This window comes from Petaurus breviceps, unplaced genomic scaffold (assembly GCF_028583685.1).
Source record: "Petaurus breviceps papuanus isolate PSGF00001 unplaced genomic scaffold, PetGlider_PUasm1.0 175, whole genome shotgun sequence".
Taxonomy (NCBI): domain Eukaryota; kingdom Metazoa; phylum Chordata; class Mammalia; order Diprotodontia; family Petauridae; genus Petaurus; species Petaurus breviceps.
In genome coordinates, this window is record NW_027185764.1 from 6,082,145 (window position 1) to 6,109,256 (window position 27,112).

At 50.4% G+C, this 27,112-nt stretch overlaps 5 protein-coding genes and 1 long non-coding RNA gene across 12 annotated transcripts in view; 2 read left to right on the forward strand and 4 right to left on the reverse strand.

Annotated features, from left to right (window-relative positions):
* Positions 1-8,497, reverse strand: part of RNF40 (ring finger protein 40) — a 10,986-nt gene extending 2,489 nt beyond the window's left edge. The window contains exons 1-17 of the mRNA XM_069084660.1: positions 8,371-8,497; positions 8,015-8,198; positions 7,000-7,167; positions 6,607-6,748; positions 6,146-6,352; positions 5,803-5,924; positions 5,578-5,724; positions 5,422-5,496; positions 4,975-5,094; positions 4,688-4,867; positions 3,829-3,964; positions 3,271-3,392; positions 2,464-2,918; positions 1,883-2,000; positions 581-730; positions 285-497; positions 71-196 (exon numbers count right to left, since the gene is read on the reverse strand). Coding sequence (XP_068940761.1) covers positions 71-196; positions 285-497; positions 581-730; positions 1,883-2,000; positions 2,464-2,918; positions 3,271-3,392; positions 3,829-3,964; positions 4,688-4,867; positions 4,975-5,094; positions 5,422-5,496; positions 5,578-5,724; positions 5,803-5,924; positions 6,146-6,352; positions 6,607-6,748; positions 7,000-7,167; positions 8,015-8,146 — 2,613 coding nt within the window. The 5' untranslated portion in view covers positions 8,147-8,198; positions 8,371-8,497. The remainder of the gene's footprint in view (positions 1-70; positions 197-284; positions 498-580; positions 731-1,882; positions 2,001-2,463; positions 2,919-3,270; positions 3,393-3,828; positions 3,965-4,687; positions 4,868-4,974; positions 5,095-5,421; positions 5,497-5,577; positions 5,725-5,802; positions 5,925-6,145; positions 6,353-6,606; positions 6,749-6,999; positions 7,168-8,014; positions 8,199-8,370) is intronic.
* A 209-nt stretch (positions 8,498-8,706) lies between these two features.
* Positions 8,707-12,558, forward strand: CFAP119 (cilia and flagella associated protein 119). Of its 2 annotated transcripts, none has more exons than XM_069084662.1 (9): positions 8,707-9,178; positions 9,552-9,583; positions 10,136-10,201; positions 10,423-10,592; positions 11,308-11,378; positions 11,582-11,698; positions 11,811-11,871; positions 11,967-12,050; positions 12,362-12,558. In XM_069084662.1, the coding sequence occupies exons 1-9, from the start codon at positions 8,858-8,860 to the stop codon at positions 12,556-12,558; spliced, it is 1,119 nt and encodes a 372-aa protein (XP_068940763.1). In that variant the 5' UTR covers positions 8,707-8,857. The 2 variants fall into 2 exon arrangements, with proteins under 2 accessions (XP_068940763.1, XP_068940764.1); XM_069084663.1 differs by having other exon boundaries at positions 11,970-12,050.
* Positions 12,559-12,636: 78 nt separating this feature from the next.
* On the reverse strand, positions 12,637-19,601 carry PHKG2 (phosphorylase kinase catalytic subunit gamma 2). Its single transcript, XM_069084661.1, has 10 exons — positions 19,472-19,601; positions 18,926-19,038; positions 16,668-16,843; positions 16,325-16,379; positions 15,669-15,734; positions 15,135-15,298; positions 13,904-13,994; positions 13,668-13,821; positions 13,448-13,573; positions 12,637-13,236 (listed from the first exon to the last, which is right to left on the reverse strand). Exons 2-10 carry the CDS (start codon positions 19,018-19,020, stop codon positions 12,952-12,954), a joined length of 1,212 nt encoding a protein of 403 aa, XP_068940762.1. The 5' UTR covers positions 19,021-19,038; positions 19,472-19,601; the 3' UTR covers positions 12,637-12,951.
* On the forward strand, positions 18,696-21,840 carry LOC138158592 (uncharacterized). The gene is made up of 3 exons (XR_011167679.1): positions 18,696-18,789; positions 19,614-19,810; positions 21,703-21,840. It is a non-coding gene; the product is annotated as an uncharacterized lncRNA (long non-coding RNA).
* On the reverse strand, positions 20,715-22,888 carry TMEM265 (transmembrane protein 265). 2 transcript variants are annotated; one of them, XM_069084665.1, is made up of 3 exons: positions 22,458-22,888; positions 21,758-21,925; positions 20,715-21,219 (listed from the first exon to the last, which is right to left on the reverse strand). In XM_069084665.1, exons 2-3 carry the CDS (start codon positions 21,920-21,922, stop codon positions 21,058-21,060), a joined length of 327 nt encoding a protein of 108 aa, XP_068940766.1. In that variant the 5' UTR covers positions 21,923-21,925; positions 22,458-22,888; the 3' UTR covers positions 20,715-21,057. The 2 variants fall into 2 exon arrangements, with proteins under 2 accessions (XP_068940766.1, XP_068940765.1); XM_069084664.1 differs by lacking the exon at positions 22,458-22,888 and having other exon boundaries at positions 21,758-21,994.
* Positions 22,889-23,029: 141 nt separating this feature from the next.
* Positions 23,030-27,112, reverse strand: part of SRCAP (Snf2 related CREBBP activator protein) — a 27,900-nt gene continuing 23,817 nt past the window's right edge. For all 5 annotated transcript variants that reach the window (XM_069084659.1, XM_069084658.1, XM_069084657.1 and 2 more), the window contains 3 exons: positions 26,261-26,455; positions 25,880-25,963; positions 23,030-25,757 (listed from right to left, as the gene is read on the reverse strand). In XM_069084659.1, the coding sequence (XP_068940760.1) occupies positions 23,433-25,757; positions 25,880-25,963; positions 26,261-26,455 (2,604 nt within the window). In that variant the 3' untranslated portion in view covers positions 23,030-23,432. The remainder of the gene's footprint in view (positions 25,758-25,879; positions 25,964-26,260; positions 26,456-27,112) is intronic.

The following is a 27,112-nucleotide window of genomic DNA, read 5'->3' on the forward strand; positions in this document are numbered from 1 at the left end:
GGCGGAAGGGGGGGTGGGGGGGCGGGGAGCCCTCTGAGCGCCTGCCACCCGGCCCGTGCTCTGCTCTCACCTTCCTCTTATTAAGCTCCAGGGCCTGGCTCCGCAGTGTTAGCTCCTTTTCTACGCTCCCCAGGCTGCCCTGGAGAACTCGCTCCTTTTCCTCTAGCTTCTGCACCACCAAAAGTTGAGCATCCACCTAGAGTAAGAGGGGAGGGTGCCTGAGTGCTCTGTGGCCTCTCTGCCTCACTCGTGGTCCCCCCTCTACCCCCTGCCAGGGTCTGCACCTGAGACTTGAGGCCCAGGACTTGCTCCCCCAGCTCATCCTTCTCTTCCCGCAGCAGTTTGTGGATCTGGTTGGACTTGATTCTCTCTGACATCAGCTTGAAGTTGGCATCATCTTTTTCACGAAGCTGTTGTATGAGGCGACCATTCTGCTCCTGCATGTCCTCAAAAGCCTGGCCAGTCACATCCATCTCTGAAAGCAGCGCCTCTTCCTCCTGGGGGAATACATCTGGGGTTGGTGGGAGCACAGGGAAGGCCTGGGAAGGACAGGAACAGAGGGGCAGCCTGCCCTCCACACCTGCTTGGTGGCCCCGAGTTTGCGCTGCAGGTGATCAATCTGTTCCTCCGCCAACCGGATCCTTCGAAGGGCATCCTCATCGGCCAACTTCTTACTCTCTTTCCTTTCCTTTTCTTCCAAATCCCGGATGCGACCCCGAAGCTCATCTACCTGTGGCAGGTACAGGGACTAAGTCTGGGGGGAAGATCATCGTTGGCCTGTCCCTTCCACTACCACTTACAGAGCTTTCTGGATTTTTCCTTTTGTAGAAAATGTAACTCACCCCAATCCAGGTCCAAGAAGTGGCTGTTACTTCTGACACTCCCGAGTCCTTTTTGCTTCAGAACCCAGGTGAGACCATCTGCTCTCAGGACAGTCCCAGGTCTGACCCTACTGTTCTTTTCTAGCTTGCCCAGTAGAGCCTTGGCTGCTCACTTTGTCCCCACCCAGAATTTGGAATCTACTCAAAGGAGATGCTCCTCTCCATCCCAGAAGCCACTCCTGTGCCCCTTACTTCTCCAGCCCAAGCACAAAGCCTACCCTATCAGCAAGTCTGTCTTTCTGCCTTCTTGGGGGCATCACCTTTATCCTTTATCTCCTGCTGCTGCTGCTACCACAACCTCCTTAGAGTCATTACTCAATCTCAGAGCTGGAATAGTTTTCAGAGGTTGCCTAGTATAGACCTTGCCTAAAATAAAAATCCCTCTGCAATATTCCTAACAAGTGATTTATCTAGCCACTGACTGAAGACCTCGAGTGACGGAAAATTCACTAGCCACTTTCAACTCCAATACTAGACTGCTCTAATCTTAACAAGTTTGCAAAATATGTGAATGTAATTTCTAATGAGTGGCCCATGAGGCCAAGCAGACAAAGTATTCTTCCTGTTCTGTAAAGCAGCCATTATTTGTCCTCCCTAAGTAGTCAATACTCCAGGGTAGACATCTGTGACTCCTCCAGCTCCTTCCATGCTATAGTTCTGGACTTTATCACTATCTTGGCTGCCTGCCTATGGACACACCTCAGCTTGGGGGTCACAAATGAACGAAAGCCACAGTGCTCTAGCTCGTGTTGCTGCTCACCAAGCCTGAGATCCCATGAGCTCTTCTGGCTGTCAAATCACGATACTTTTATGCTCAAACAAAGGGACTCACCAAATGGTGCTGACGCTGCGATGATCAGGAACAAGCCCTTCTTCCCCTTCCCCAAAGGACAGAATGGCTTTAAATCTATCATGCTCACTTGAACCCACATCCCTCCCTCCTGTCTCTCTCTGCTTGGCAAGAGCTCCCCAGCCCCCCTTGCTGCCCCAGGCTCTATCACCTCAGCCTTGGCCTTGCGTTCTGCAGCCATGAGCTGCACCTTGTCCCTCTGCTCCTTGGGGGCAGACTTGTACATGTCCAGAAGCAGTTTCATCTCCTTCTGACTTTCTTGGGCCTTCCTGGGCAGGGAAGAAGCCAAGATGGAGAGAAAAGCAGATTTTGTAAGACTCTGGTGGGGGGTGGAAGAGGGGGTCAGAGGAAGAGATCCAAGTGAGGTGGAGATTAGAAGAAAGGGCAAAAGGAAGGAGCAATCAATGGGTACAACACACGTCAAGCAGGGACTGAAGCCATCTAGAGGAGGTGGAATACCACAGTGACTCTGAGAGCTTCGCTTTAATTGACAAATGTGGGGATATATGGCCTAGAGTGGGCGGGTGACTTACTCAAAGTCATATAGTGATGAGTGATCAGAACTAGAACCCAGACTCCGAGCACTACAATTCTTTAATTGCTGCACGTTTATTTGCCTTTCGGCTGATAAGGGTGACAGAACGAATGTAGAAGCAAATGATGGGGAAGAGACCCAGGAGGAGGGAGAGGGACAAGAGGGCTTGGGATAACTAGGCTGAGGCTGGTTCTCACTTGAGCTCCCCTCGAAGTCCCTTGAGTAATTCTGATTCTTTCCTCTTGCTCTCCTCGGCCTTGACCTTGTCCCGATCTCCCCTTGAGGAAGAGGATGTTGGAGTCCCAGAACCTGGCCCTTCCCGGTCCCGGGGTTCTCGTTTACCCCGAGGCTCAGCCTCCCGGCTCCTGGAAGCAGGAGTCTGGGGTGCAGGGTGAGGGGTTTGGGCCTGGGTAAGAGGTACTTCCTCTTCAAAAGGGGGCTCTTCTTTCTTCACCATGCTGGCTGTGGAAGCTGTGGGGGTTACTGGGGCTGAGACTGACTCTTTTTTGACTTCCTGGAGAGCAGCTGGCCCTAACCCAGAACTCTCCTCTTCTTTCACTGGGGCCAATGTTCCCCCTCCTCCTGATCCCTGATCATCAGAGGCAGTTTGGGATGGGGCTGAAGGGCCTGAGCCAATAGTCTGTGCCCGGAGCTATAAGAACCCAGAAAGGAGAGAAGCGTCAGGACTATGAGGTCCCTGCAACACTGCACACTCTCATCCAAGGCATTCCAGCCCACCCTGCCACATGTTCCACTTCAAAGACTTCCAAGCAATACTTCGCCGGCCCATCTACAAAATTATATACAATAAAAACAGCTATTCAGTGTCTATGAGGTGCCAGGAACTATGCTTACCTCACATCTCAATAACAAATCACGCTCCTAAAACAATTTTATAATCACAAAGCACTTTCCTCACAACCACTCTGTTTTACAGATGATGACTAAGTCTCAGAAAAGTCAGTGATTTGGCCCAGTGATGTAGCCTCACCCAAGCCCCTGACCTTGCCGATCTCCGCCTGCACCTCCCTCAGCTTCCTCTTATACCGCTGTGCATCGCCCTTCAGCTGGTGGTTGTGGTTTTGCAGGCTGCTGATCAGGTGGCGCATCTCCCGGTTAATGGGACCTAAGGGCAGAGGTGGGTGGAGGGAATTTCAGGGTGACAGCAGAAACTCACTTGGGTCACCCACTTAGCTTTTCACTTCCCCCCAAAGTGGTAAGAAGAAAAAGGAATCACAAAAGTACAGAAAGCTGGGAAACTCCTACCAGACATTTGTATGTCCTTCATAGTTCTTAAAACACTTGTGTGCATATTTGTATTAGCTGATCCCCAAAAGCCTCTGAGGGAGAGTGAGAGCCCTATTTTGGCACCATTTCAGAAGAGGAAATGGAGCCACAGATGGTGAAATGGCTTACAGAAGAATGTCACACACAGCAACAGAGCCGGAACCAGCAAAACCAGGCTTCTTGACTTAAGTCTGCCCGTCTTTACAATCCACACTGTCTCAAGTCCTAGGTTAGCTGGATGAGACACGGACCCCTCAGCCTCCAGCATCCCTTACCTGCTTGCTCGTTGGCTGCCAGGTTCTGCTCAAATTCAATGCGCAGCATCTCATACTCTTTTCGCACCTGGGCTAACGTGTCCTCCAGCTGAATCACCTCAGTCCGAAGCTTCTTTTGCAGGCTCAGTTCATCGCTCTGCCCGTGGTCAAGAGCACAGAAATTGGGAGGCAGAGGCCAAAGAAGGGGCACCTCCCTCATCGAATCTTCCTACCCAATGCTGGGAAACCAAGTTCCCTAACTCAGAATCCACCGCTCTTTACCAGATACATTGTCCTAGGCCTAGGTTAAGCCCTGAAGATGTCATGACCCCATTCCCTCTCTTTCCTTCAACAAATAGGAGTCACATTCTCTGCTTTGTTAGAGTTTAGGCCGAGTGTGATTTAACTTCTTTCCGAGTAGGAAAAGGAGGATTAAAGATATCTCTGGTTGCACAATGGTACTGTTTCACCACCAAATGATAAATAAAATAAACCACAAGCCTACTTCATCTTCCCCTCTCCAAACATCCCTCCTTCTTCCTGAGGAAAGAGACATGTTTACACTTAAGAAAAATACACTGAATTAAATGCAGCACCTCGGAGACAAAACCACCGATGCCTAATCACAAGTTTATAACAACTACACAGACCCCCTGTTCACACTAGTCTTTTTTTCCTTTACTCAGAATGGAGCTGGGTGATATGCGTTAGAATACTGGCTCTGCTTCTTCCCTTTCCCCTTCCCACTCCCCCAAATGCTATGGCACATCACAGGACTGGAGTCCCCCATCTCCACTGTAAATGGTGCCCCGGGCTTCTCCTGGGGGACAGCACAAGGAAGGAAAGGTGATTTAGGGCTTGGGCCTAACTTCTCCCTTACCTCCATGTGCTCAATGTGCCTGAGATGGGAGTTCTTGGTAGCCAGAAGTAGCCCCCGTGCCTCATCTAGCTGTGTCTTCACTTGCAAAGACTCATTGTAGAGCAGAGAGAACTGAGCCTGGAGCAGTCGGTACTCGCCAGTCTCTCTTACCACCTCTTCGGGCAGGCTCCGAAGGGCCACCTGGGAGTAGAAAAGGGCAAAGGAATGATAGAGTCCTGCATCAGTTGGTCCAAATGCTCCTCCCGACACTCTCTGAAGCGGCCTCTTCTCCCTGGCCCAGCCCTCACCTTGAGCCGTTCATTGCTCCGCACAGCGCCCTGTAGCTCTGCCTGAAGCTTTTCCAACTCTGCCATGCGGCTATTGGCCAACTCCTGGTTCTCTTCTAGCTCAGCATTCAGCATTTCAAACTGGGCCAGGGCAGCAAGATGAAGAAAGAGACAGAGACAGGTGAACAAAAGCAGACAACCAATATGGGACCTCTGAAGGGGAGAGGAATTCTTGTCTCTTTTTTTGGAGGGGGGAGGGTGGGGCAATTGGGGTTAAGTGACTTGCCCAAGGTCACACAGCTAGTAAGTGTTAAGTGTCTGAGGCCAGATTTGATCTCAGGTCACCCTGATTCCAGGGCCAGTGCCCTATTCACGGCACCACCCAGCCGCCCTGGGAGAGGCATTTCAAGGGCCTTAAGAGAGTGTGACTCTGAGGCAGTGATGGGGAATGGAAGACTAGGAGTTCACCTTTTGCATACTGAGTGTGATTTGGCCCCCTTGGAAACTTCCTGAGCTCCCTGATACATAGTAGCCTGAGTTGAGCTAGAACAGAACAAAAAGAACCAGTCACGAGAGTCCGGAAGCTGACTCCCAGGCCTCCCCTCTGTCCTCTGCCCACCCCACCTGCTCCAGGGCCTCAGCCAGGTGCTTGTTGAGTTTCTGCTCGCGTTTGCGCAGTTTCTCAATGTCCCACTGCAGATCCTCCACTGAAGTCTCCATCTCCAGCACCTTGGTCTCTGCTGATGTCACTTTGTCTTGGAGTTCTGAGTACTGTGGAGGTGAAGCAGCAAGGTGTGAGCTATCATCTCCTCTCCACGTCTGTCCAAGTGCCCCATATCAGCGACTTACTTCCAGAGAGATTCGGTGGTGCTTCTCCTGCAGTTGGGTGGTCAAGTCTTGTAGTCGTCTGTTGTCCTGTCCAAGCTCCCTGGTTAAAGTCCTAAGTCCTTCCCCGAGGGACTCACATTCTCCTGGAAAGGTAGGGACTGATGAGAGGACAGTGGCAACCAGAAGTAAAAGCTATCAATAGGAAACTGGAATTGTATGACAGACAGAAGGTTCCTAGAAGGAACTGGAGAACATGTGCAACAGGCCTGCTAATGGCAGACAGCATACGGGCATTTGCAGTCAAATAAAAACTGAGCAGCCTCAGTTCTGGAGAGGGAAGGGGGCTGAGTGCTCCTGGGTTTACCTCTGCTTTGCACTCGATGACACAGTTCTTCTACTCGACGATGCAGTCGGTCTGAGGCCTCAACTACTCTGGACACTGCTGCCTTGGAGAACTCCATGCGGCCCTGGAGCTGAAGTTCTACCTCTTCACTACTACTGGCTCCCAGGGCTGCCACAAAAGCCAAAGCTGGCTCACTCAGTGGGGGCCGAAGCTGGAGGGTGGGCAGATCTGTAACAGAGATCCAAATATGACTGTCATATTTGACATGGGCATGCAATAGGGTGTTAAAAGCAATAATGAAAAGGAGAAATGAGAAACAGGGTCCTGCAGAAGGTGTGGTGAATCAAAACCCTACTCTAATTCTTAACAAGGTGGCCTTTAATTAATAACTAACATTCATATGTCACTTTAAAATTGTACAGTCCCCACTCTACTCATTATTTTCCCCATGATTTTTTATATCTCCCCACCACTGGTCTTACCTCTTCTCTCTGTGGTTCCTGGTTCAGACAGAGGGGCCCCATCAGGTTCAGTGCCATCTTGAGCTCCTGGTTCCTCTGTCCTGGATAGCAATTCTCCGCGTCCCTCGTGTCGTCGGAGTAGAACCTCCACGGTTTCGTCCAGCTGTGAGGGAGCAACAGAAGACTTTTCTGCAGTCTTCCATGGCAAAAACGCCTCTTCCCAAAAGGGGACTATGAAAAACTCAGAAGCGGAAGTTGAAAAAGATCTCAAGGAAGAGAAAACTGGGGGCTGGTACAAGGTCTGAGGTAAAAGGAATCAGAAAATGAAGACGCATAGCGTAAAAGAGGCAAGGGGATTCTAAGGTTCTGGACTAAGTAGGCAAGCGGCAGAAATCATGGCCAATGGAGACATACTTGGGCCCAATATCGGTTGACAATAAGCAATGTGGCGTCATCAGTGGCCTGGCGCTTTTCTAGCTTTTCAATCCGCTCCCTTAATTCATCCTCACAGGCCTGTCGTTGTTCCAGCCTCTCTGCCAACTTTTTGTTCTTGAACTGCAGCACCTTCAGGTCCATCTCCTCCTGTGGAGGCAGAGGGAGTAAAAGAACATATAAAAAAAAAAGTCAAGGAAGGTATAAGAAAATGTCAAAAAAAAAAAAAAAGAAACAGAAAGCTGAGTCCTACAGAAGGTACGGTGAGTCAAAATCTCTTTGTCACTTCTAACAAGGGGGCCCCCTAATAATGACGACTGAATTTAAACAGAACTTTACAGTGTGTAAAGTGCTTTACACATGACCTCCTTTAAACTAGAAAACAATCTTGGGAAATGGGCATTACAAATTTCCCACAAGAAGAAAGTGAGGCTAGAGAAGTGGTGACTAGTGTCAGAAATGGGATTCTGAACCAAGTCTTCCTCACTCCAAGTCTAGTATTCTATCCACCATGTCACAAAACATTACAAATATTAAGGAAGACATAGTAACAAAGCAAATCTAAGCCATAAAGGCGAGTTAATCTCTACTGAGCTGGAAGGATAACAGAGGGGCAGCTTGAGTGCTACAGTGGTTCTCCCCAGATACTTCGGGAACCAGAAGACCTTCAGTGTTTCAGACAGGTTTCCTGCAGAATATTTATATGAAGTCAGACACGAGAATCAGAAAAGATGGGAGAGGGGTAGACAGACTGTGATCTCTTCCCAGGAGAATGAGATCAGCTGCGAATCAACCCAATTACCTAAGGAAGGGCAGCGTGGGGGCTTTCAGGTTTACATCGTTAGATCGATCCTCGTGAGTTAACCTTGTCTTACAGAGAGACCCGAAGCTCCTAAGGAGTTTCGTTCCTTTAGATTCCCGTGATGGGGCTCTTTCCAATACACTGGGTCTGGGGGCTGGGGCGGGGAGAAGGACGTGGAGCAGGGGCTGCACTGACCGTGGAGGAGATGCCTCCCAGGCGGATGGGCTCGATAAGGGTGGTGGTGGTCTTCTCCTCTCGATTCGGCTTCTTCTCCGAGGGGCCTGAGCCCCCATCCCCGGCTGCGCGCTTGTTGCCGGCCCCCGACATGATGCAAAGAAAGTGGGCGACCAGGGGCGACCAGAGGCGGCTCTTCCTTCACCTGAGGGAGAGGCGGGGCCCGGGGACACTCAGGATCCCAGTGGGGGCGGGGAGGCCTCGCTCCTTCTTATCTCCTCCCAGGGAGGCTTCAGTTTCTCCAGGCAGCTTCCCCAGGTGACCAGCGGCCTCCTTCCCAGGGTCCTAGCCCCCAACAGTCCCAGGGGATGCCTCACCTGCTCCAGGCTCCGCCAAGCGCCGCCATGATGGACGTCACCGGATGTCGCACAGAATTCCTCCAAAACGCGCAGGCGCCGAGGAGTGGGCGGGCACGTAGCTAAATTTGTCTGTTTTCTTTTCCTATTGGTCAGAGCCTCGAGTTTAGAACCGCCTCCTGCCTCCGGAATGCTTTCTTACCCAGCAGTCCATCTTCTTCCCCTTGATTGGTGAAACGACAAAGTACCATAGCAACCGTCTCCGTACCACATTTCCTCTGTCCCAGTAACTCCACCCTCTTCCTCATGGGTAATATTGAGAGGACCGCCTGTATTCGCAGCGGAAACTAATGCGCTTGCGCAGCATTTTCTCATTTATTGGTGCGCTCTTCACTCCTGTCACGCCTTTACCCCACCCTCATAAGCCACCTTAGCAACCGCTAACCCAAGCAACGACGCTTCTCACGGATTGGCTGAACTAAGACTATTTCTTGGTCCCGATTGGCTAATGTGTTACCACAGGGGGCAGGGCCTCAATGCTCTGACCCGTAGGCTAGGCCTGGAGGCGTACAAGGCGGAGGAACCGAGCCGCGGAGGCGGGGCAGCTGCCGGTGGCACGATGAACGGGAGAAAATCTGGTGGAGTTCCCGGACCAAGCTCTGGCCTGGGTTCGGGCTTGGACCCAAACCCCGAGGAGCTGCTTAACGCGGCCCTGGGCCCGAACCAGCAAGCAGAACTAAATTTAGAGATGGAGAAAGAGCCAAATCAACAGCTAGACCCGGAACCCGCAGGAGAAAGCAAAGAGGAGCCGGGCGCCAACCTGCTGCCGGTGAGGGCTCTTCCGGGTGGTTGATTTCCCGTAACTTTCCCGGGGGCGGCACAGTCCACCTGCAATCCAGAGCAGTGGGTCCGGTTGGCTTTTAGGCCCCTTAAGGTTCTCCAGTCTTTGCAAGGCTCCAGTCCCTAGCTTCTCCGCGAAGACCTGCCCAAGGCCGGGCAGGAGCGGACGTAGGATTCTGGGTGAAGCCTTCGCTGCATGCCTGGGAATGGGGTGGAGCGCAACCGGCTGGTCTGTGAATACGCCTGACTACGTGGATGTTCACGCGCCGGACGCTAACTGAGGCCAGGGAACCTGCTCGAGACGAGCAGATCCTGGGGCCCCGCTAACAACAGCACGGTCACACCGCCCTCTTTCTCCGCAGCCGCCACTTCCCCAGCCCCGGATCTGCTTGTGGTGAGCTCAGGGCTGGAGCTGGGCCTGGGACGGCGGTGGGGCCGGGATAGGTCAGGGAAGGGGTGTGAGCAGTTTGGGGGTGGTTGGACAGTCGTTCAGCCAAACGGCTTCGTTTTACAGACAAGGAAACAGGCCCTGAGAGGGCCAAGCAGAAAGCTGATGAAATCTAAGACTTCTCAGTCCAGTTGATAGTAGATTCCTCTTCCCAGCTACCTTCCAACTGTTTCCCCTTTCCTCTTTTTTTTTTTTTTTTTAAAGCAATCGGGGTTAAGTAACCTGCTCAAGGTTACCCGGCCAGGTGTTTCTGGGTGGGTGCCAAGTGTCTGAGCCCGGGATTCGATCTCCAGGTCGTCCCGACACTGGAGCCGGTGCTCCTAACTCGCTGAGCCACCTGGCCGCCCCTAAGCAATCGGGGTTAAGTAACCTGCTCAAGGTTACACGGCCAGGTGTTTCTGGGTGGGTGCCGAGTGTCTGAGCCCGGGATTCGATCTCCAGGTCTTCTCAACACTGGAGCCGGTGCTCTTACTCCCCTTTCCTCTTTTCAAATGGCAGGAAATACCTGGACGTGCATTCTATGGACCTACTGGAGAGAACCACCACCTTGGAAGAGATGCAGGAGTACGGGCTAAGTGAATAAGAGGGTTCCGATAGATTACCTCAAAGGTCCTCCTCCCACCCCAACAATCTGTTTCTTTGAATGAATGAGGAAAACAAGGAGGGAGGGAGCTCACACCAGGAGGAAAGACAGACCTTCCTGGGAGTCCAGGATGGGGTGAACTCAAAAGGATCTTTTACTCCTGAACTGGTTGTTCTCTCCCCTCACCTTAATCCACCCCAAGGTTGCTGGCAGAACTGCTAGGCCTGGGGAGGCCAGACAGGAGCCCTAGGGAGGCAGTGATCCTGGATATGTTTTGCCACACCTTGATCTTCTGCCGACAACAGCACTTCTCTCAGGAGCAGACCTCGGCAGCCTGCGCTCTGCTTCAGGACCTCCACAAGGCCTGTATTGGTGAGTCCCAGCGTCAGGGCCCTGGGAGAAGAGCCGTGCAAAGGTTCTTTAGATTTGGGCTGGGAAGGGTAGGGGAGGGACTGAGATCATCAAGGTCAGTGATGTCCTGACTGGGCAGGGGTTTGGGTGAGCTTCTCTGGCTTCAGAGGGAAATGAGCAGTAACCCAGAACCTGTCATTCATACAGTTTTTCTGCAGGTTGTGAGCTTCTTGAGGGCAGAGACTGTGTTTGCCCTCCTCCGTGCTTACCATGTGGCACATAACAGGCCCTTAGTGCTTGTTGATTTGACTTGTGAACACAAAAGCTGTCAGAAATAAGGTTAACAGCAGAATACTGGGAGGCACCTCAAGAGTTTTACTTCAGCCTTTTGTAAAAGAGCAAATGGGCCCAGGAAGGGGAAATTACTTATTCCAGGTGACAATGACAGGTAGTGGTGAACAGAAATAACCTTGGAACCAAGAAGCCTTGGCTTCAGGTGTTACCTCTGATACATACTGGCTGTGTGACTGAGCAAGTAATCCAAACCATAACTTCTCAGTTTCTAGGCAACCCTTTTAGGAAGTTGATAAGAAGGTGCAAACCTGCATCACCCCGAGTTCTGTGTATCACTGCAGTCAGAGGCGCAGTCCTTATTCCTAGACCTAGGTCATTTTATTCTTTTCTTTCCACATGATTGAGGGAGTTATCACTGTCACTCATTTTTCCTTCTCCACAGCAACCCCCTTGGGCAACGTGGAAGACTGTTTCCGATTTTTCACCAGCCTCCTCTTCTGCCATGGAGTCAGGGTCAGTTCCAACATAGAGAAAATGAGAACTCTGAAGAATCTAAAACATCCCCATCCAATGCTGCATCCAGCAGAACTTCTTATTTCTCTCTTTAACTACCTCAAGTCCTAGGAGGCTAAAACTATAGTACTTTCCCCCTTTCTTTGCTCTGAAGGTTCTGTAAGAAAAAGAACCACGCTATATATTCCTACCCTTTCCCACAGCGGCCACCCTTCAGCATTGACCTATTTGGAGAGGAACAGCTGCTGAGCCTATCAGATTATATCATCAACACCTACTTCCGTCATTTTAAGCTCTACAAGTATGTCTTCACTCCCCAGGTACGGACTGGTCCCACAGGATACGAGAAACCTCCCAGTCTATTCCTTCTCTCATTGCCCTCTCCTAACATAGTTGTCATTCTCTCCTCCAAAACTCCCTGTGCTCTCCCAGGTGCGGTTAGACTTGTCTTTGCGATATGTAGGTCTGCCTGAAGTAAAACCCCCAGCAGATGGTAAGAAGGGTAGAGATGAAACTAGACCTGGGAAGAGGGTTGGGAAGTATGCCGTCGGGGCTCATGGCTCCACTCTCTTTCCTTTCATCTTTCAGTAGAAGAGGAAGAAAGGGTAGTGGAGATAGTGTCACCTGTTCCAGAAGAGCCACCAGCAGAAATACAAACCGAGCAAGAGCCAAGTAAGGAATCAAGGGGCACTTGTTTCCCTAAGCCTTCCCTGGGAAGCTGTTCTCTTTTTCATTCTGTGGAAAAACAATGTTTTCTGCTCACAATATTCCTAGGTGGGCTTCCTCCTAGGCAAAGGGAGCTCCTTAAGGACTAAACTGAGAATACTGAATTGAGAACAGTCTATTTCCTACCTCCCAGAACATTCCCTGATAGGACATTATGACACACCATGAGTCTTCTCTCCTCACAACTTGGGACTGAGGTTCTCTTATGTAAAAGGTTCCTTCAGCTCAAGTTTGAATCACTTTTTCAACAACCCCAGGTCCAAGTGATATACTCCGAGATTTCATCTCAGCCCAGCTGACTCGGGAGCTGGAGCAACTCAGGCAGTTGGTGGAGGAACGGCTGAAGGCTGGTGAAGAGCAGCTCAATAGCAGGCTGGTTGCCCTTGAGAATCCTACCATGGTCTCCAAGAGCAAAAGCAAAATCAAGTCACCCCAGGGGTATTTACCCAAATAAAAGCCTGGGCCAGAAATGCCCTGTCCCTTCCCCCAGGTCCCCTTCTGAGCACCTTCGCACTCCACCTTGAGATACAGCTTGTTTCCCAGTGTGCAGGATGATTTATTTCACATGAAAGATGGACAGCAACAGCAAAGATGTGACTATCATTCTCAGCTGGTCCCTTTTCCTTCCATTCAAGTCCTGTAGTCCTGAGCAACAGGGATGGGGGCATAGAGCTGGTCCCCTTTACAGTAGCATCATCATCAGAGAGCACAAGAGAAGGGAAGGATGCCTTCGGCCAGAGTCCAAGGGGATCGAGTTGACTGAAACCCTCAGACTGGGAAACCTGGCCTTCCCAAGGCTCTTGGGCTGGGAAGCAGACTTCTGGGGGCCCCAGGATGGAGGTCTTAACTATGCAACAATCGACTCATCATCAGTGTTGGTTGGATCGCCCTCCTCTTCTGGATTATAGCCCAGGTATGGGCCAGGAGGCCGGTGCTGGAAGAGGGCAGCCCTGTTCTGTTGCTCACCCTTCTTTACCCAGTGTCCATAGAGGCGAAAGGCACAACTGTCAATGAGTTGCCTCACTGGTCGAAGCCCATATGGGTCTCCTAATAGAGCTCCCTTGCTCATGGGCCTTACCCGGCGAGTGCTCAGGGCTACTCGGCCTGCAGCCAACACTGTCCATACTGCTACCTGAGAGGAAAAAAAACAAAAGAAAAACAAGGTCATGGACACACTAAAAGTATGAGTGGAAACTTGTGAAGGGTAGTTGGGTTGCAGGGAACAATGACATCTCCTATCACCTAGGTCCAAGGGAAGGGTAAAGTGAGGCAGAGGTGTGGTAGTAGTGGGTTTTGTTTTCCCACGAGCCTCTGCCTCGTAATATTTTCTCTCTGTTCCTTACCCTGAATCGCTGGAGGGGAGAAAGGCTCCAGGCCTGGCTACCCTCACAGCGTTGGAAGAAGGGATGCTGCAGGGCCTGCTCTGCAGTCAGTCTTTCCTCAGGATCCACTTGGAGCAGCCTTGAGATCTAAGAGAGGGCAGGAGCCATGAGGCACTTCTTCCCCTGATTCCTGGACTACTGCTGCAACTCCATCACTGCTCTGAGCCTTTGGTCTACTCACCAGGTCTTTGACAGTTGCTGATCGGTCATCCCACTCTGGCGACCTGAACTGGTATCGGCCCTCCATGATCATTCTTAGCATCAGGATCTGGCGGCGATGCCAGAATGGGGGAGAGCCAGCCAGGAGTGTGAACAGGATCACCCCACAGGCCCAGCTGTGAAGGGAAGAAGACCAGGTTAATGACTGGGGGGAATGAAATGGGAGAAAGATGACTAATCAAGTAACTAGTGACTCACAGGTCAACCTCCATGCCATAGCCAGGGTGGGTTTCGTCCATGGAGCACTTCAGAATCTCTGGGGCTAAGTATCCTGGGGTCCCACACAATTCTGAAGGAGAGATAAGGACACACTTTAGGGATATTGCTAACATCTTACTGCTGGCCCCTGGAGCTTGGATTACTAAAACTCCTAGCTAGTTTCCCTACCTCTAGGCTTGCCCTCTCCTCCAATCCATTATATTTGTAGCTACTGGGAGGAGTCTCAGATTTTACTTTCCTTTTATCACCCTCCCAGCTGAAAATACCTGCCTGGTCTCCTGTTCACATATTTGATCAAATCTACAATTTCTTCCTTTCTTCCACCTTACCTTCTTATTCACCAATACAACTCTACTAGTTAGTCCCAGTTAACCAAATCTGTTTATAATCCCACACATAATTTGCTCATTTTTAACCTGCAATGCATTTTTTTCTTGGAAAACACTACCACTTTTCTCTGCCAAACCATTAAATCACACCTCTTTCTAAATCTATTTCCTCTGTGAAGGTTTCCCTAGTTACCAAAACGATTCCTCTCTCTCAATATCTTTAAGGACCCAATATGTATAAATCACTAACATTAAAATTGGAATGTTTGGGGAATGTGGTATAATGATTAATTCATTTTTCTTAGCTAATAAAAGCTCCTTATTTTAAATCTTGTTACTGAAAATCCTTTCTATAGTTCTATACACTAAACTATACACTATAGTTCAAGGAACTAATAATCTTTTGTTAATAGGAATCTTATAGAGCCTCAGGGAGGTACTTGCTGAAAGTCAAAAATATTTGTCTAATATTGTAGACAAAGGAAACTAGACAGTTATCTGTAATGACCCCAGGTCACATAAGCTCTAAGTAGGTGCTTTGAATAAATTGCTATTAGCTTATTTTAAAGTGATTTGTCTGTTTCACCCACAACTGGGGCTTCCTACTTGTTGCTGGATTCCAGTTAATTGAGGTTCCATCTTTGATTCTGTTTTGGTTTTTTTTTTTTTACAAGTTGTGACTATTATCAAGTTATCTCACAAAGATCATTTTCTCATACCCACCTAGAATGAATTCCCTGAGCATAGGCTTCTAATACATCCTTAATGACTTCTCCTTTCTTCTGTACCTAGCGTATGTGTTTCCTAGTCATCCCCTTCATCAGGTCTTTGGCCCCTTCCCAACCAAGATTCAGCTGCTCAGGATGATTGACTCCCCTTACCTCGAAGTTTCTCGCCAGGTTCCAAGTGGCAGGAAAAACCAAAATCAGAAAGTCGAATCTGCAGATTGTCATCTAGGAGAATATTCTCAGGCTTCAGGTCACGGTGCACGATATTGTTGGCATGAAGAAAACTCAAGGCCTCCAGCAGAGAACGCATGATAGACCTGGTGGGGGGAGAGCCTTCTCCTCTGCAGTCTCAGAGCCAGCACCTTTCAAACCTAGCGTTCTTTCCCCACCCCCCCCCTTTTTTTTAAAGCAATTGGGGTTAGGTAACTTGCCCAAGGTTACATGGCCAGTTTGTGTGTGTGTGTGTATGTGTGTGTGTGTTAAGTATCCAAGGCCAGAACCAATCCTGGGTCCTCCTGACTCCGGGGCCCGGCACTCTTACTCACTGTGCCACCTAGCCGCCCCCATCCCCTCCTTTTTGTGGTGACACAGAAAGACTTTTTCGCTTTTAGTTCCCTCACTCCCTGGGTACCAGGGCCTTTGCCCTTCTCTTCCCTTTGGTTTTCATCCCTTGGGTTTCCTTTTTACCTTGCCTCCTTCTCTGTGAGAGCAACCTTCTCTGTGAGGTAGTCAAACAGTTCTCCTTTCCGCATCCTAAAAGATGAAAAGTAAATGGGAATATGATGCATCTTGATGGGGAGCTAAGGGAAATCAGCCACTGTCTTCCTTAAATTTAGTTCAATTAAACAAATACTTGTTAAATGCCCACTACATGCAAAGTCATCACAGTACTAAGCATACAAAGACAAAAAAGGAAACAGACTCTTACAGTTTCTTCTCTTGGAAGAAGCCAAAAGGCCTATAATGGGTTCTATGACTGACAAGCCCAAGTTTAAAAGACTAAGGTAATCATTCAGGTCGGTTAAACAGGGCCTGCTTTTCATGGATTGTCAAAGCCCCAGAGGAACGGAGGGCCCTCATTTACGAGGTCACGCAGGGCATAAACCCAGTGAAGTGTTTAAAAAGTAGGATTCTAGGGTCTGTTTTAGTTCAGCGATGTATCTCAATGTCTTCCTGGTCAAAGATATACCTTAGGGTTGATTAGTTATTTTCATTCTTAGGAAAGGAGGCACAGAAAGCAAAATGAAAAGGGAGGGAAGCCTGAGAAACAGAGTCCACAGCAAAAGAGAATGAACCGAGAAAGGCTACACAAAGTTTCCAAACCTTCACAGGCAGATACTCACAGGTCAAACACCAGGAACATGAAGCTAGAAGACTCGTAGGAATCGATGAGGGTGACTGGGGAAAGATGGAAAAAGAGAAGGAAAGACAGAGAGAGGGGAAGGAGGAGACACATTAAGGGTGCTTTTTTTTTTTTTTAACTGTTATTAGGTAGAGATGGGAGCTATTATAGGGAAAGGAAAAAGATGTAAGAGGGGAGTTATGGGGTCTAAGGGTTATGAATTCATAATGGCACAAAGGCAGAAGGGATGAACAGGCAATGTTTGTGTGGAAGGAGGAAGTCTTTTCGGGGATAATTAAGGGATGGTCAGGGTAGCTTAACAAAGAAAGGAGGTATAGCCTCACTGATGTGGGGGTGGCCAGCAACCTGGCGCAGGATCTGGGTTTCTCTTCGGGTTGCTTCTCGCACCTCCTCCAGTTGCTCGGGACTTAACCTTTCAGCAGTAACCTCCATGATCTTCACTGCAAACTCCTGGCCAGTAGCACGGTGAACACAGCGCCTGACCACAGAACTTATACCCCTGATTGGGGGAGAGGGGGATAGGGAAGGCCAAAAAAAAAAGGGGAGGGCTGAATCTTTCTTCTCACTGCCTACCACTTGCACATTCTGCCACCCCCTACTCACCTGGTAACCTCCCTTAGACTTTATCCTTGGTTCAGATCACCTCATAGCCTCTCCCCAACCCTCTATCTCTTATCCCCTCCTTTTTTTTGAGCTGCCTGCTTAGATCTTATCTATAGGAAATAACTCAAGAAAGATTTGTTGATTGATTAAAAGGACTGGAAGTCAGCTTTGCCACTAACATCATAATACCTAAGGTTAAACAGGTAATCTGTTTCTTTACCCAATTTACATTTATGATAGTAACTTAATGCTTTTAAACATTTGTCTCACAATACCCCTATGAGGTAGGGAGTACAAATATCTCCATTTTGTAAGCTAAGGATCAGAGAGGTTAAATGACTTGTTGAGGGTCATTAATTTTGTAAAGTGTCAATGTCAAGATTCAAAACCAAGTGGTCTCCTGGCTACATGTCCAAAATTGTTCCGACTAAACAATGATGCCTATGTCTCCAACTTCATATGAAGACAGTAATACCCTGTGGTTTGGGGGAAGTAGCAAATAATCCTTCATATTTATACAATGCTTACTTTTTTGGGGGGAGAGGGGGAGGCAATTGGGGTTAAATGACTTACCCAGGGTCAAACAGCTGGTAAGTGTCAGAGGCTGTTTGAACTCAGTTCCTCCTGACTCCAGGGCTACTGTTTTATACACTGGGCCACCTAGCTGCCCTGCCCATCCACAACAATTACATTATCTCAGTGTTCGAAGGGACATCAGATCCCACATATACTGTAATATTCATAGCAGCATTTTTTGTAGTTGTAAAGAATTAAAACCAAAAAAGATGCCAATTGATTGGGAAATGACTAAACATGACTAAATATGTGGTGGCATATGAATGTAATGAATTACTGTTGCTCTGCAAGAAATGATTGATATGGGGCGGCTAGGTGGCCTTGGAGTCAGGAGGACCTGAGTTCAAATCGGGCCTCAGACACTTAACACTAGCTCTGTTGTGACCTTGGGCAAATCAGTTAACCCCAACTGCCTTGCCCTCCCCCCTCCAAAAAGCAAAACACAAACAACAAAAAAAGAAATGATTGATATGAATACAGACAAGCATGGGAAGACTCATACAAACTGATTCAAAGTCAAGTAAAAAGAATCAGGAAAACAAAACCATGTAAATGAAAACTTGTCCCCCCAAAAGAGAGAGGAAAGTGGACCTTCCCTCTTGTCTGCAAAGGCAGGGCATTGTACAGAATGTGGGACTTGGTTGACATCTTGGTTTAGTTTTGCTGAACTTTCTTTTCCCTTTTATATTCCTTGTTATAAGTAATTGTGTGGATGGAGAAGAAGGATATATTGGGAAGTGAAAGGGATGTGAAACAAATGCTAGTAATAAAACTTTAAATTTTAAAAGAAAAGACCTCAGAGGGCACTATTTCAAATTACACCTAAACACAGGTACCATGCCTACTATTCCTGGTTGAATGACTGACCCCTCTAAGAAACTGTCAAGCCTGTGTATAAAGGTCTCCTGCACCTTCTCTACACCTCTAGTGGTCACAAATGTTTTTGCTTATTTTAAACAGAAATGATGCTGATCGACAACTTTTCTACCCGTGGCTTTTGGGTGTTTTCTGGGACCAAGCAGAACAAGAGCCGTGTTCAGATCCTCTCTGTCACTTCCTCTGTGTCCCTAAGCAAGACACTTTCACCTCTCTGGGCCTCAGGTCTTTCCTCTATAAAACAAGGCAGCTGCGCTAGATGGCCTTTTTTGGCTATAAATCTATGATCCATTTATGGAATCGCTCTTCCATATGACAACAGCCAGTGTGATCCTGGGCCTTGTAAAAGGAAGGGGTTCGCGCCAGGCTGCTCCAGGTTCTTATGGCATGGTACTTAGTCCCGACTGGAAACAGGGAGGCCGGTGGGAGGGTTTCTGTCTGTCCGTCTGCCCCGGGGCACGGCTCTGGAGGCGGACAGGCGGCACAGCGCGCCCTTGGGCCAGGCACTTCGTCCCCGAGGGCCTACCTGCCAATGACATCCTTGGGGTCGTACTTCTGGTAGAACTCCTTGGCTGCAGCCCAGTCGGGGAGCTCATCCTCCGGCCCCACGTCCAGAGTCATCTTGAAAGACTGTGGAGCCTGCGAGGACACGGAGGGGAGGGCGGCAGGGGAGGGGAAGGAGGGCAGTGAGGCCCACCAGCCCGAGCTGCGGGGCTGAGACTGGGGGGACACGCATCGGGAGTCCCTGAAGCGCCGAGCGAGCGGCTGAGGAGCCAGGGTCTTCAGGGAAATGCAGGGGGAGAGGGAGGGGGAGGGGAGGCGAGGACCGGGAAAGACACTGAGGGCCTGAGCTTGGAAGAGATGCCCTAAAGAGAAGCCTGGGGTCCAGGGAAGGGTTGGGGGAGGGAAGAGGGAGGAGGGATGGGGGGGTAGGGAAGGTGCGGAGGGAAGGGGAAAAGGGGGGGGCCGCGTAGCGGGAGGAAGAGTGGGACCGTTGGCACGCAGGCGCACTGGGATGGCGGGGGGGGGCGGGGGGGGGTGAGGGCGGGGGGGCGCGCTCGGTCTCACCCACCGGGCGAAAGGGGAGGGGGGAGGGGGGGTGTCCTGGGAAGTTCGGGGTCTCCGCGAGGCGGCTCACTCGAGGTTCTGGGCGCGCTGCTCCCAGGCAGTCTCCACCGGAGGCCTCGGTCTCAGACTCCACCCCCACTCTTCAGGCCGAGCCCCTTCAGCCAATCAGAGGCGCGGCACCGCCCCCTCGCTTCCACTCCTCAATTCGTCAATCCCCGGGTCGAGGGCCCGCGAGCACTAGCCAGTAGGAAGCCCGCCCTACACCCGGAGGGCGGGGGTAGATCTGGCCCTTCTCGGACGGGAGAAGTGAATGCTTTGCCCAATCAGCGCGCATGAAAGGCAGGTAAGTGGGTGGGGCACGCTGGATTAGGGAACCCTGGTTAAGAGACCCCGGAAGCGGCCCAGTTCCTAAGGGGATACTGTTCTTTCCCAAGTGGGATCTCCTTCGGCGGGGTGATGGAGGAGTGGCGCTGGGCACCTGAAGGCACGGCCACGTGCCGGCCCCCCTCCTAGGTTCCACTCGTCCCTTGATTATTCAGATCTAGCGGTGTGGTTTAACCCGGACCGAGGACCTCAAGCTAATCTGGCACTAAGTAAGAGGTAGGCGGCCAGGGCAATCTATGGAAGAGGAATCAGCACCCACTTTCAGGTTTGCTCCCTTCGGGAAGCCTAGCTGTTGTCTCCATCTGCTGGCAACGGCGTAAAAGAGCAAATTCTTATCCCGGACCCTCTAACCTTTTGCACCAGGTTTCCTCTCCAATCTGCAGCAAAGTCTCGGTTTGGGGGAATGATGAAAAGATTTGGTCCCAGAAAAGCTTTCTTTTCCAACCAACCGTTTCCCATCCCCCCGCCCTCCAACGCTCTTTCCTTGCTTTAGCCCAGTAAATAATGTGCGGGTTATACAGCAGCTTGCAAGGGTCTGAAAGATGGGAGATAAGTTCTAATTCTGACTAGCTGTGTGATCCTGGCCATGTCACTTTAACCTTGCTGAGGGTGTTTTCTTATCTGCAGTCAAAGGGTGTGTGTGTGTGTGTGTGTGTGCTCGTGAGGCGAGAATAAGGATTTGTAAAGTCAAGGGGTGCATGTGTCAGGCGAGAAAGACTCAGTACACAGTCACTTCCTGTTTGCTGAACTGAAAAAGGTGCAGTTCTCTGAGGTTGTCTTTCCCCCCTTCTGAAATTGAACAAACAGCTATCACCAGGATCAGGGGACAGAAAAAGGTGGTGTAGAACAGCAACATAGGGGCATTTCCTTCCACCTAAACATTTTTAATTACAAAATTGATAGTAATGGAATCAGGGCTGCCGGTTCTCCAGCCTCACTTCTGGGCTGGGACCCCACGGGCAGGAGTTAGTCCAGGCAAGTGCAAACCTTTTATTCTCATCAGCCCCATCTGATCCACTCTCTGTTGTCTGCACGCTGGGGAGACAGCTTCTGGAAACCACTTTTTGAAAGATGGCTAAATACCCTCTGGGTCCTGGGGGACCTTGTTCTTCTTCTGGTCAGGATGAAGGACCTCGCTGTAGGTGAGGTCCACCTATGATACCACAGGGCAACTTCATGCTGTCCAGGTTTGTCACAGTAGTGAGGTCACTCTGCTTGGGCAATGGCGTATGATAGAAGCCAGAGGAGCAGGAGTCCCAGTACAAGCCCTCCAAGCCACACTGCAATACTAGCCAGGGCAAAACGTTTGGCTCGATTTCCCAAGAACAATGCTTCCTCTAGTTTCCCAGCCTTACGTCGTTCCTCAGCCTGTGAAATCAGGACCCCAGATCAGTCAGCTTTTTCCTTCATTTAACTGGCTCAAAACACACATTTTAAGTGTCTAATTTATTAGCTTCTGAGGAGTGCTTCATCTCTGGTTCCTCTCAGTTATAAAATGGGCATCATTTATACTTCATTCAATCCCTCGGGTTACTGTAAACAGTAAATGATGTAGTAGTGGGAAAACACTTTAGCTTTATGTAAGTGTGGGACAGTACCATTAGGTCCTCCATTTTTTATCCTTTTCTACCAAATCCACAGGATTTGAAAGTTTTTTTTAAAGCAAAGATGAAGGAATAAAACATTAAATACTTATTAATGTGCAAAGCACTCTCTGTTCACTCTCTGAAAACTCCCTGTTCTCAAGGAGCTCAAAAACATCTGGTATGGGGTCCAGGTCATAGGTTGTCTAACTTGTGTCCAACTGTGTCCTGCCCTCCTCCATTTCACCCTTTTATCCCATTCTCTTAGATCCCAACCACCTGGTCCACTCCTGCCCTTTCCCTATAAATCCCACATCCCTCACCTTGACAGCAAACACAAGAGCCATGACTCCAAGACAGGAGCAGCCGCAGATGATGCTACAGGTTGCAAAACATCGGAGCGAATACCTGCAGCAGCCGACAGGAGGTGAGGCTGGAGGGTCGGTCTCTACACTCACCAAGGTCTCCAATGCCATTTCTTCTCCCATGACCTGTAGAGGACAGTCTGTTAGGGTTTTGGGGGACCCCAAGCATTAGCTCTTCCTTTTAAATTTCAAATTCTCTTCAAAGAACATCAAGTAGCCTAGCCTCTTTCTTAGGAATGTTGTCTGACCGGGAATTTTCTTAGCAAGATTTTGCAATGACTCATGCATGAGCTGGTTTACCAGTTAAATTCTTTCCCTAGGACTTCCTTTTTCATACCTTTTCTCCATCACGGGAAATAAACTAGTATGAAAATAACACTGTCCAAATTAATCACTGGTTTGGGGAGAGACTTGGTGATAAAAGGGGAGGAAGGTTCCAGGAGAAGCTAAGGAAAACAGATGAGGAAATGAAGAGAACGAAGCCAAGGAGGGTAATCAATGGGAATGAAGGGAGTAGGTATGTGGGAAAATTGTGAGCTTAAGTCAGTTCAGGGTTAGTTAGGTTAAAGTAACATAGTTAGGATTACTGGGGAAATGAACAAAGATACAAGAGGTTTATGATAAAGCCAGGGGAAGTCAGAGGAAGAGGGAGTCTTACCTGGCAGTAGCTCCTGGAATTTCAGCTGCCTGTCTCTTGGTTTTGGTTTGGCTTGGGTGGAGACATCTTCTGACTCAGGGATCTTGGGCCTATGGGTGGGGCATGGTTCTCTATCCACCTACCCTAAGAGCTACAAGGGAGGAGTGGGGTGGGGCCACCTCAAACCGGTTTGAACAACAGGGTGAACCTGGAAGAAGGAAAGTTGAAGCCAGAGGGAGGGAGATGCAAGAGGTTGAAGCTAGGCTATACCAGACTTCTGAGAAAAGCAAGAATGACCCATTGGCAAAAGATACTATTCTAAGTGTACAAATCTGAGCTTGGGAGGGTGGGGGTAGCTGGAGTCAAGCACTTCTGGGAGATGGAAGGGCATGAGACAATTTGAATTGCATGATGTTCTTGGAAGCTTGTATTAAGAAAAATGTTATTCTTAGAGACTTCATTCAAAATTTTTCTAGCCACCTTAGATCACAGAAGGGAAATAGATGGTTGGGGCAAGACTGGAGAAATGGATTAAGCCCAGGCCCCATCCCACCCTCCAGCATCCCAGGAAATCAGAAGCCTCCTTACGCTGATGCTCATACGGAAACTAAGTTTATTATTTTTCTTTTTTGTCTTCTTAAAAAAAAAAAAAAACTCATCGCAGAGAGAAAGGAGTCCCTCCCCCTCCCCCTGGGGGTGGGGACCTGTGAAAGACAGCCAGGATGGGGAATCAAGTATAGGAGAGTAGGGACAGTGGCCATCTTGCCACCCTTAACACTGCCCAGCCAAGGGATGGGGGTGGGGAGGGTAAAGAGAGCCCTGTTTCCATGACAACCAGTTCCCCCCCACACACACTTTGGTAGGGGGAGGGGGAGAAGGCCCCCTGTATTCCCCTGAAGGCCTCCCCCCCAGACTTCAAGTAGTGGTTTAACAGTCAGGACTGGCTGTGGGGATGGAGGGGCAGAGCTGGCCAGCCAGAGTGGAGGGATGGCCTGGTCACGTCTTAGCCTTCCGACCTCTGTGGCTGAGGGAAGGGCCAACTGTATTCATAGGGGCACTGCTTCGCAGGACACGTTGGTCCCCAGGGGTGGCCACAACTGGGCGTCGGGGAAGAGGCCGGCGGCGTGGAATACCATCACCCTCAGCTTCCTCCTCGCCTGAGGCCTCAGCCTCCGATTCCTCTGTTGATACCTCAGCCCCCAAAGGGCTTCGAGGTCGTGGGTACCTCCTCTTGGCTGGGACAGGGCCACCAATGGCTGGTGTCACTGCCCGTTTTCGGGGCACCTTCTCACTCTCCAGTGGGGGGACTAGGGAGCCCGGACGCAGCCGGGTGGAACGGGGAACTGGGAGCAGTGGTACAGGGGGTGTTGTTGAATCAGTGCCACCAGTGCCACTTTCTGCTGACTCTGTGTCATCCCTAGTGGGGATGGCTGCCACAGATCCCTCTGCCTTCCGAACCCGGGGACCCTCTGCTTCTAAGCGGAGGCGGGCTAGGCGAGTAAGAGGGCGGCCCCCATCCTCATCAGAGGAGCTACCCTCACTCTCAACAGAAGGCTTCTGCTGCTGTTTCCCCCCTCCACCAGCTTCAAGACCCAAGGAACTGTCATGCTCAAAAGCTGGTGGCTGACTAGGCCGGGGTGACGGTGGATTTTTTGGGGGTCGGCCCCGCTTCCTTTTCGGTGGGGAGGGTGAGACAGCTGTAGGGCAGGCAGAGACCGGAGAAGGGACAAGAGGAAGGGGAGGGGGAGGTGGCAGAGGGGGTGGCGGTGTCCGGCTCTCAGTGCCACCACCTCCCTGAATGGGCTGGGTTCCTGGGGTAGGTGGTTCTCGTGCCTTAGGAGGCCGCCCCCGTTTTCGTTTTTCCACAGGTGATGCCACTAACTCAGCCCCATTGGCCTTGTCCTTAGGTACTGGTTGGAGCAACTCGGGTAGTTCACGCCCCGCATCCCCGGGGGACCTGTTCTTGGGGGGTCGGCCCCGCTTGCGCTTCATAACAGGCAAACCTAGCTGTCCCTGTTCTCCATTCTCTGGGCTGTCCCCACTAGAACTGCCCAGGTCAATGCGGCGGCGAGCAGGTAAGGGCCGCCGGGCTTGGGGAGGCAGAGTGGTAAGGGGCACAGAATCACAGGAGCCTCCCAGAGGAGGGGAGGACTCAGGCTCAGAGTTGCTCCGGGTTGAAGAGCTTCCAGGGCTGACCCCAAGCTCTGAGGCCCCTGTTGCCGGCGGCGTCGACGCTGGACGCTGCTGTCGTCGCCTTCGCACAAGCTCCTTCTCTTCTACCACAGTGACCAGCCTGCCCGGCAGCTTTCTCAGTACCTTGGGACCTGGGGGCTGTCCAGTCCGTCCTGTCCCTTGTCCCCGGATTTCCACATCGGCACTGGTGCGACGTCTGGGAGGACGAGCTGGTGAAGGACTCTCGGGTGAAGAGGCAGCTGAAGAAGAAGCTGATGGACCTGTAACCTCTGATGAAGCAGCGCCTTCGAACTTCTCAGGGCTGGGGAATGGGACTCGGCCCTCCACTGGCTGTTGAATGTCTGGTGGCTCCTGAGAAAGCTCTGCAGGGGCTCCAGAAAATGGGGACCCAGGGTCGTTGTCCTCACTGAGGGCTAGAGTTAACTGTTCATCACCAGGTCGTGCTGGTGTGGTCTCTTCCACATGCTCTGGAGGATCCAGCTCATGGCCATTAGAAACAGCTTCTGTCTTAGGGCCTGGGCTTGGGGCAAGTACACTAGGGAAGAGACTCTCCTCTGGGGCAGGGAGCTCAGCAGTGCTGCACGGCAGCTCTTCTGTGGAGGGAGGGCTTAGTGGAGGGGTCTTGGGGCCAGCCACTGCTGCCTCCTCATACTCAGGCTCCAGTGACTGAGGGAGGGGCTCCACCTGAGCTGATGGTTCTACCTCAGGTCTCAAGGTTGGTGGGAGGCTGAGGACCGGTGGAGAGGTGGAGACTGGCAGGGCGCTGAGTACTGGTGGGGTGGCAGGAGCTGGAGCAAGCCGGGGCCGGGAGGCAGCTCGGGGGGCTCTCTCACTGGCAGGGCTCCGACTGTGACGAGGGGCAGCCGAGTTACTACGAGTGTGATGAGCAGGTGGGGCAGCACTAGTGTTTGCCACTGGGGTCTCAGGCCGGGCTCCACGAAGCCTTTCACTGACTCGTGTTCCTGGACGCTCAGGGGCCTTGGCTTTCTTACTGCGGCGATGGCTGCCTCCGCTCGTCCCACAGGCTGTTTCATCCCCAGTTCCGGCCCCCATCTCTTCCTCATGGGGAAGGCGAAATACTTCCTCTTTAGCCTGGTCTAGGTCTTTTCGTGCAGCCTCTACTTGCTCCTGCCAGGAACAAAGATGAAGTGAGGCAAGAGTTGAGAAATGGCGTTCAGTGGTATGGAAAGGCCAAGGGAGTAACTACTCCAAGATCTATGCATCCAGCCCAGGCCCAGGCAGATACTCACTTCCGCCTGCTTCAACTCCTCACGGCTCACATCCTCCAGCGATGCCTCCAGAAAGTTCATAGCATAGCGCTCAATGGGGGTCAGCTTGAAGGGAGAGATAGACATGAACACAGGGAATGTGGTACCCCATTGTAAAGGAAGGCAGAAGGAGCAGAAAGAATGAGGAATAAGGAAATGACATGGACTGGGATGAAGTAGACTTGAATAACTAAGACTAGCAAGTCTGGATGGGAAGCAACCAAGGAGAGAGAGATTAGAAAGTGAATTAAAGGGTGGTTAGGGAGAGAAGGATGGAGATAGGATAAAAAAGGGGCTAGGGGAGGGTTGTAAGGACTTAAGAGGAAGCAAGGGAAGAAGAAAAGATGAGACACAGAGACTGACCTGCTCCACGAGGGCAGCAATCTCTTGCTCAGCTCGGGATACCTCTTCATCTTCAGCCCCTGGCCGCCCACTCTCCTCTCCCTCCCCAGTGGGGAAACCTTCATTCTCATTGAACTCTGCAAGCTCTGCCACCTGCTCTGCCTTGGCTTGGGTGGCTGCACGGATATCCTCTTCATCCTCTGCCCGGCATAGTGCCTGGGAAGTGGAAAGGGGTGAGGGATGTAGTTGTCAGAACTGTCCTTAAAGAACCCTATGCTTTTTTTTTTTTTTAAGTTCTCACCAACCACCACTATCTCACCCTTCAAATTCATATTCAAAAGCAATTGTTCAGGTTGGTGTATATTCACAGCCCCTAACTAATTCTAAGCCAAATCAATACTAATGCTCCCAAGTTCTAATGAACCCAATTCTGGGTTCCCCAAATTACCAATACAGTACTATTCTTCACAAAAGAGTCAGAAGTTTGGTCCACAGGAACCCACCAAACTAGAACATGCTAATTCAGACTGTTTTGTAGGACTCAACTAATTTCTTTCTAATTTTCTAAGCAGAAAGCCCCCTACAATATGCTAACAGGCAAGAAATAGCACAAGCAATTCAAAATACTACCTAACCAATTTTTCCTTGGATTTGCAAGGCATTATGGGTCTAAAAGGTTTCTCTTAATTGCACAATGACGAAATGACAGGGCATGGTGGCTTAAAGTACTTCACAAAATGAACGATGGATAATCAATATATGACTATTAAAAGCAAGAGCTAACTACCGTGTTTCCCCGATAATAAGACCTATCCCGAAAATAAGCCCTCCCCTTACTGTGTAAGATTCCTCTAAAATAAGCCCTCCCCCCTG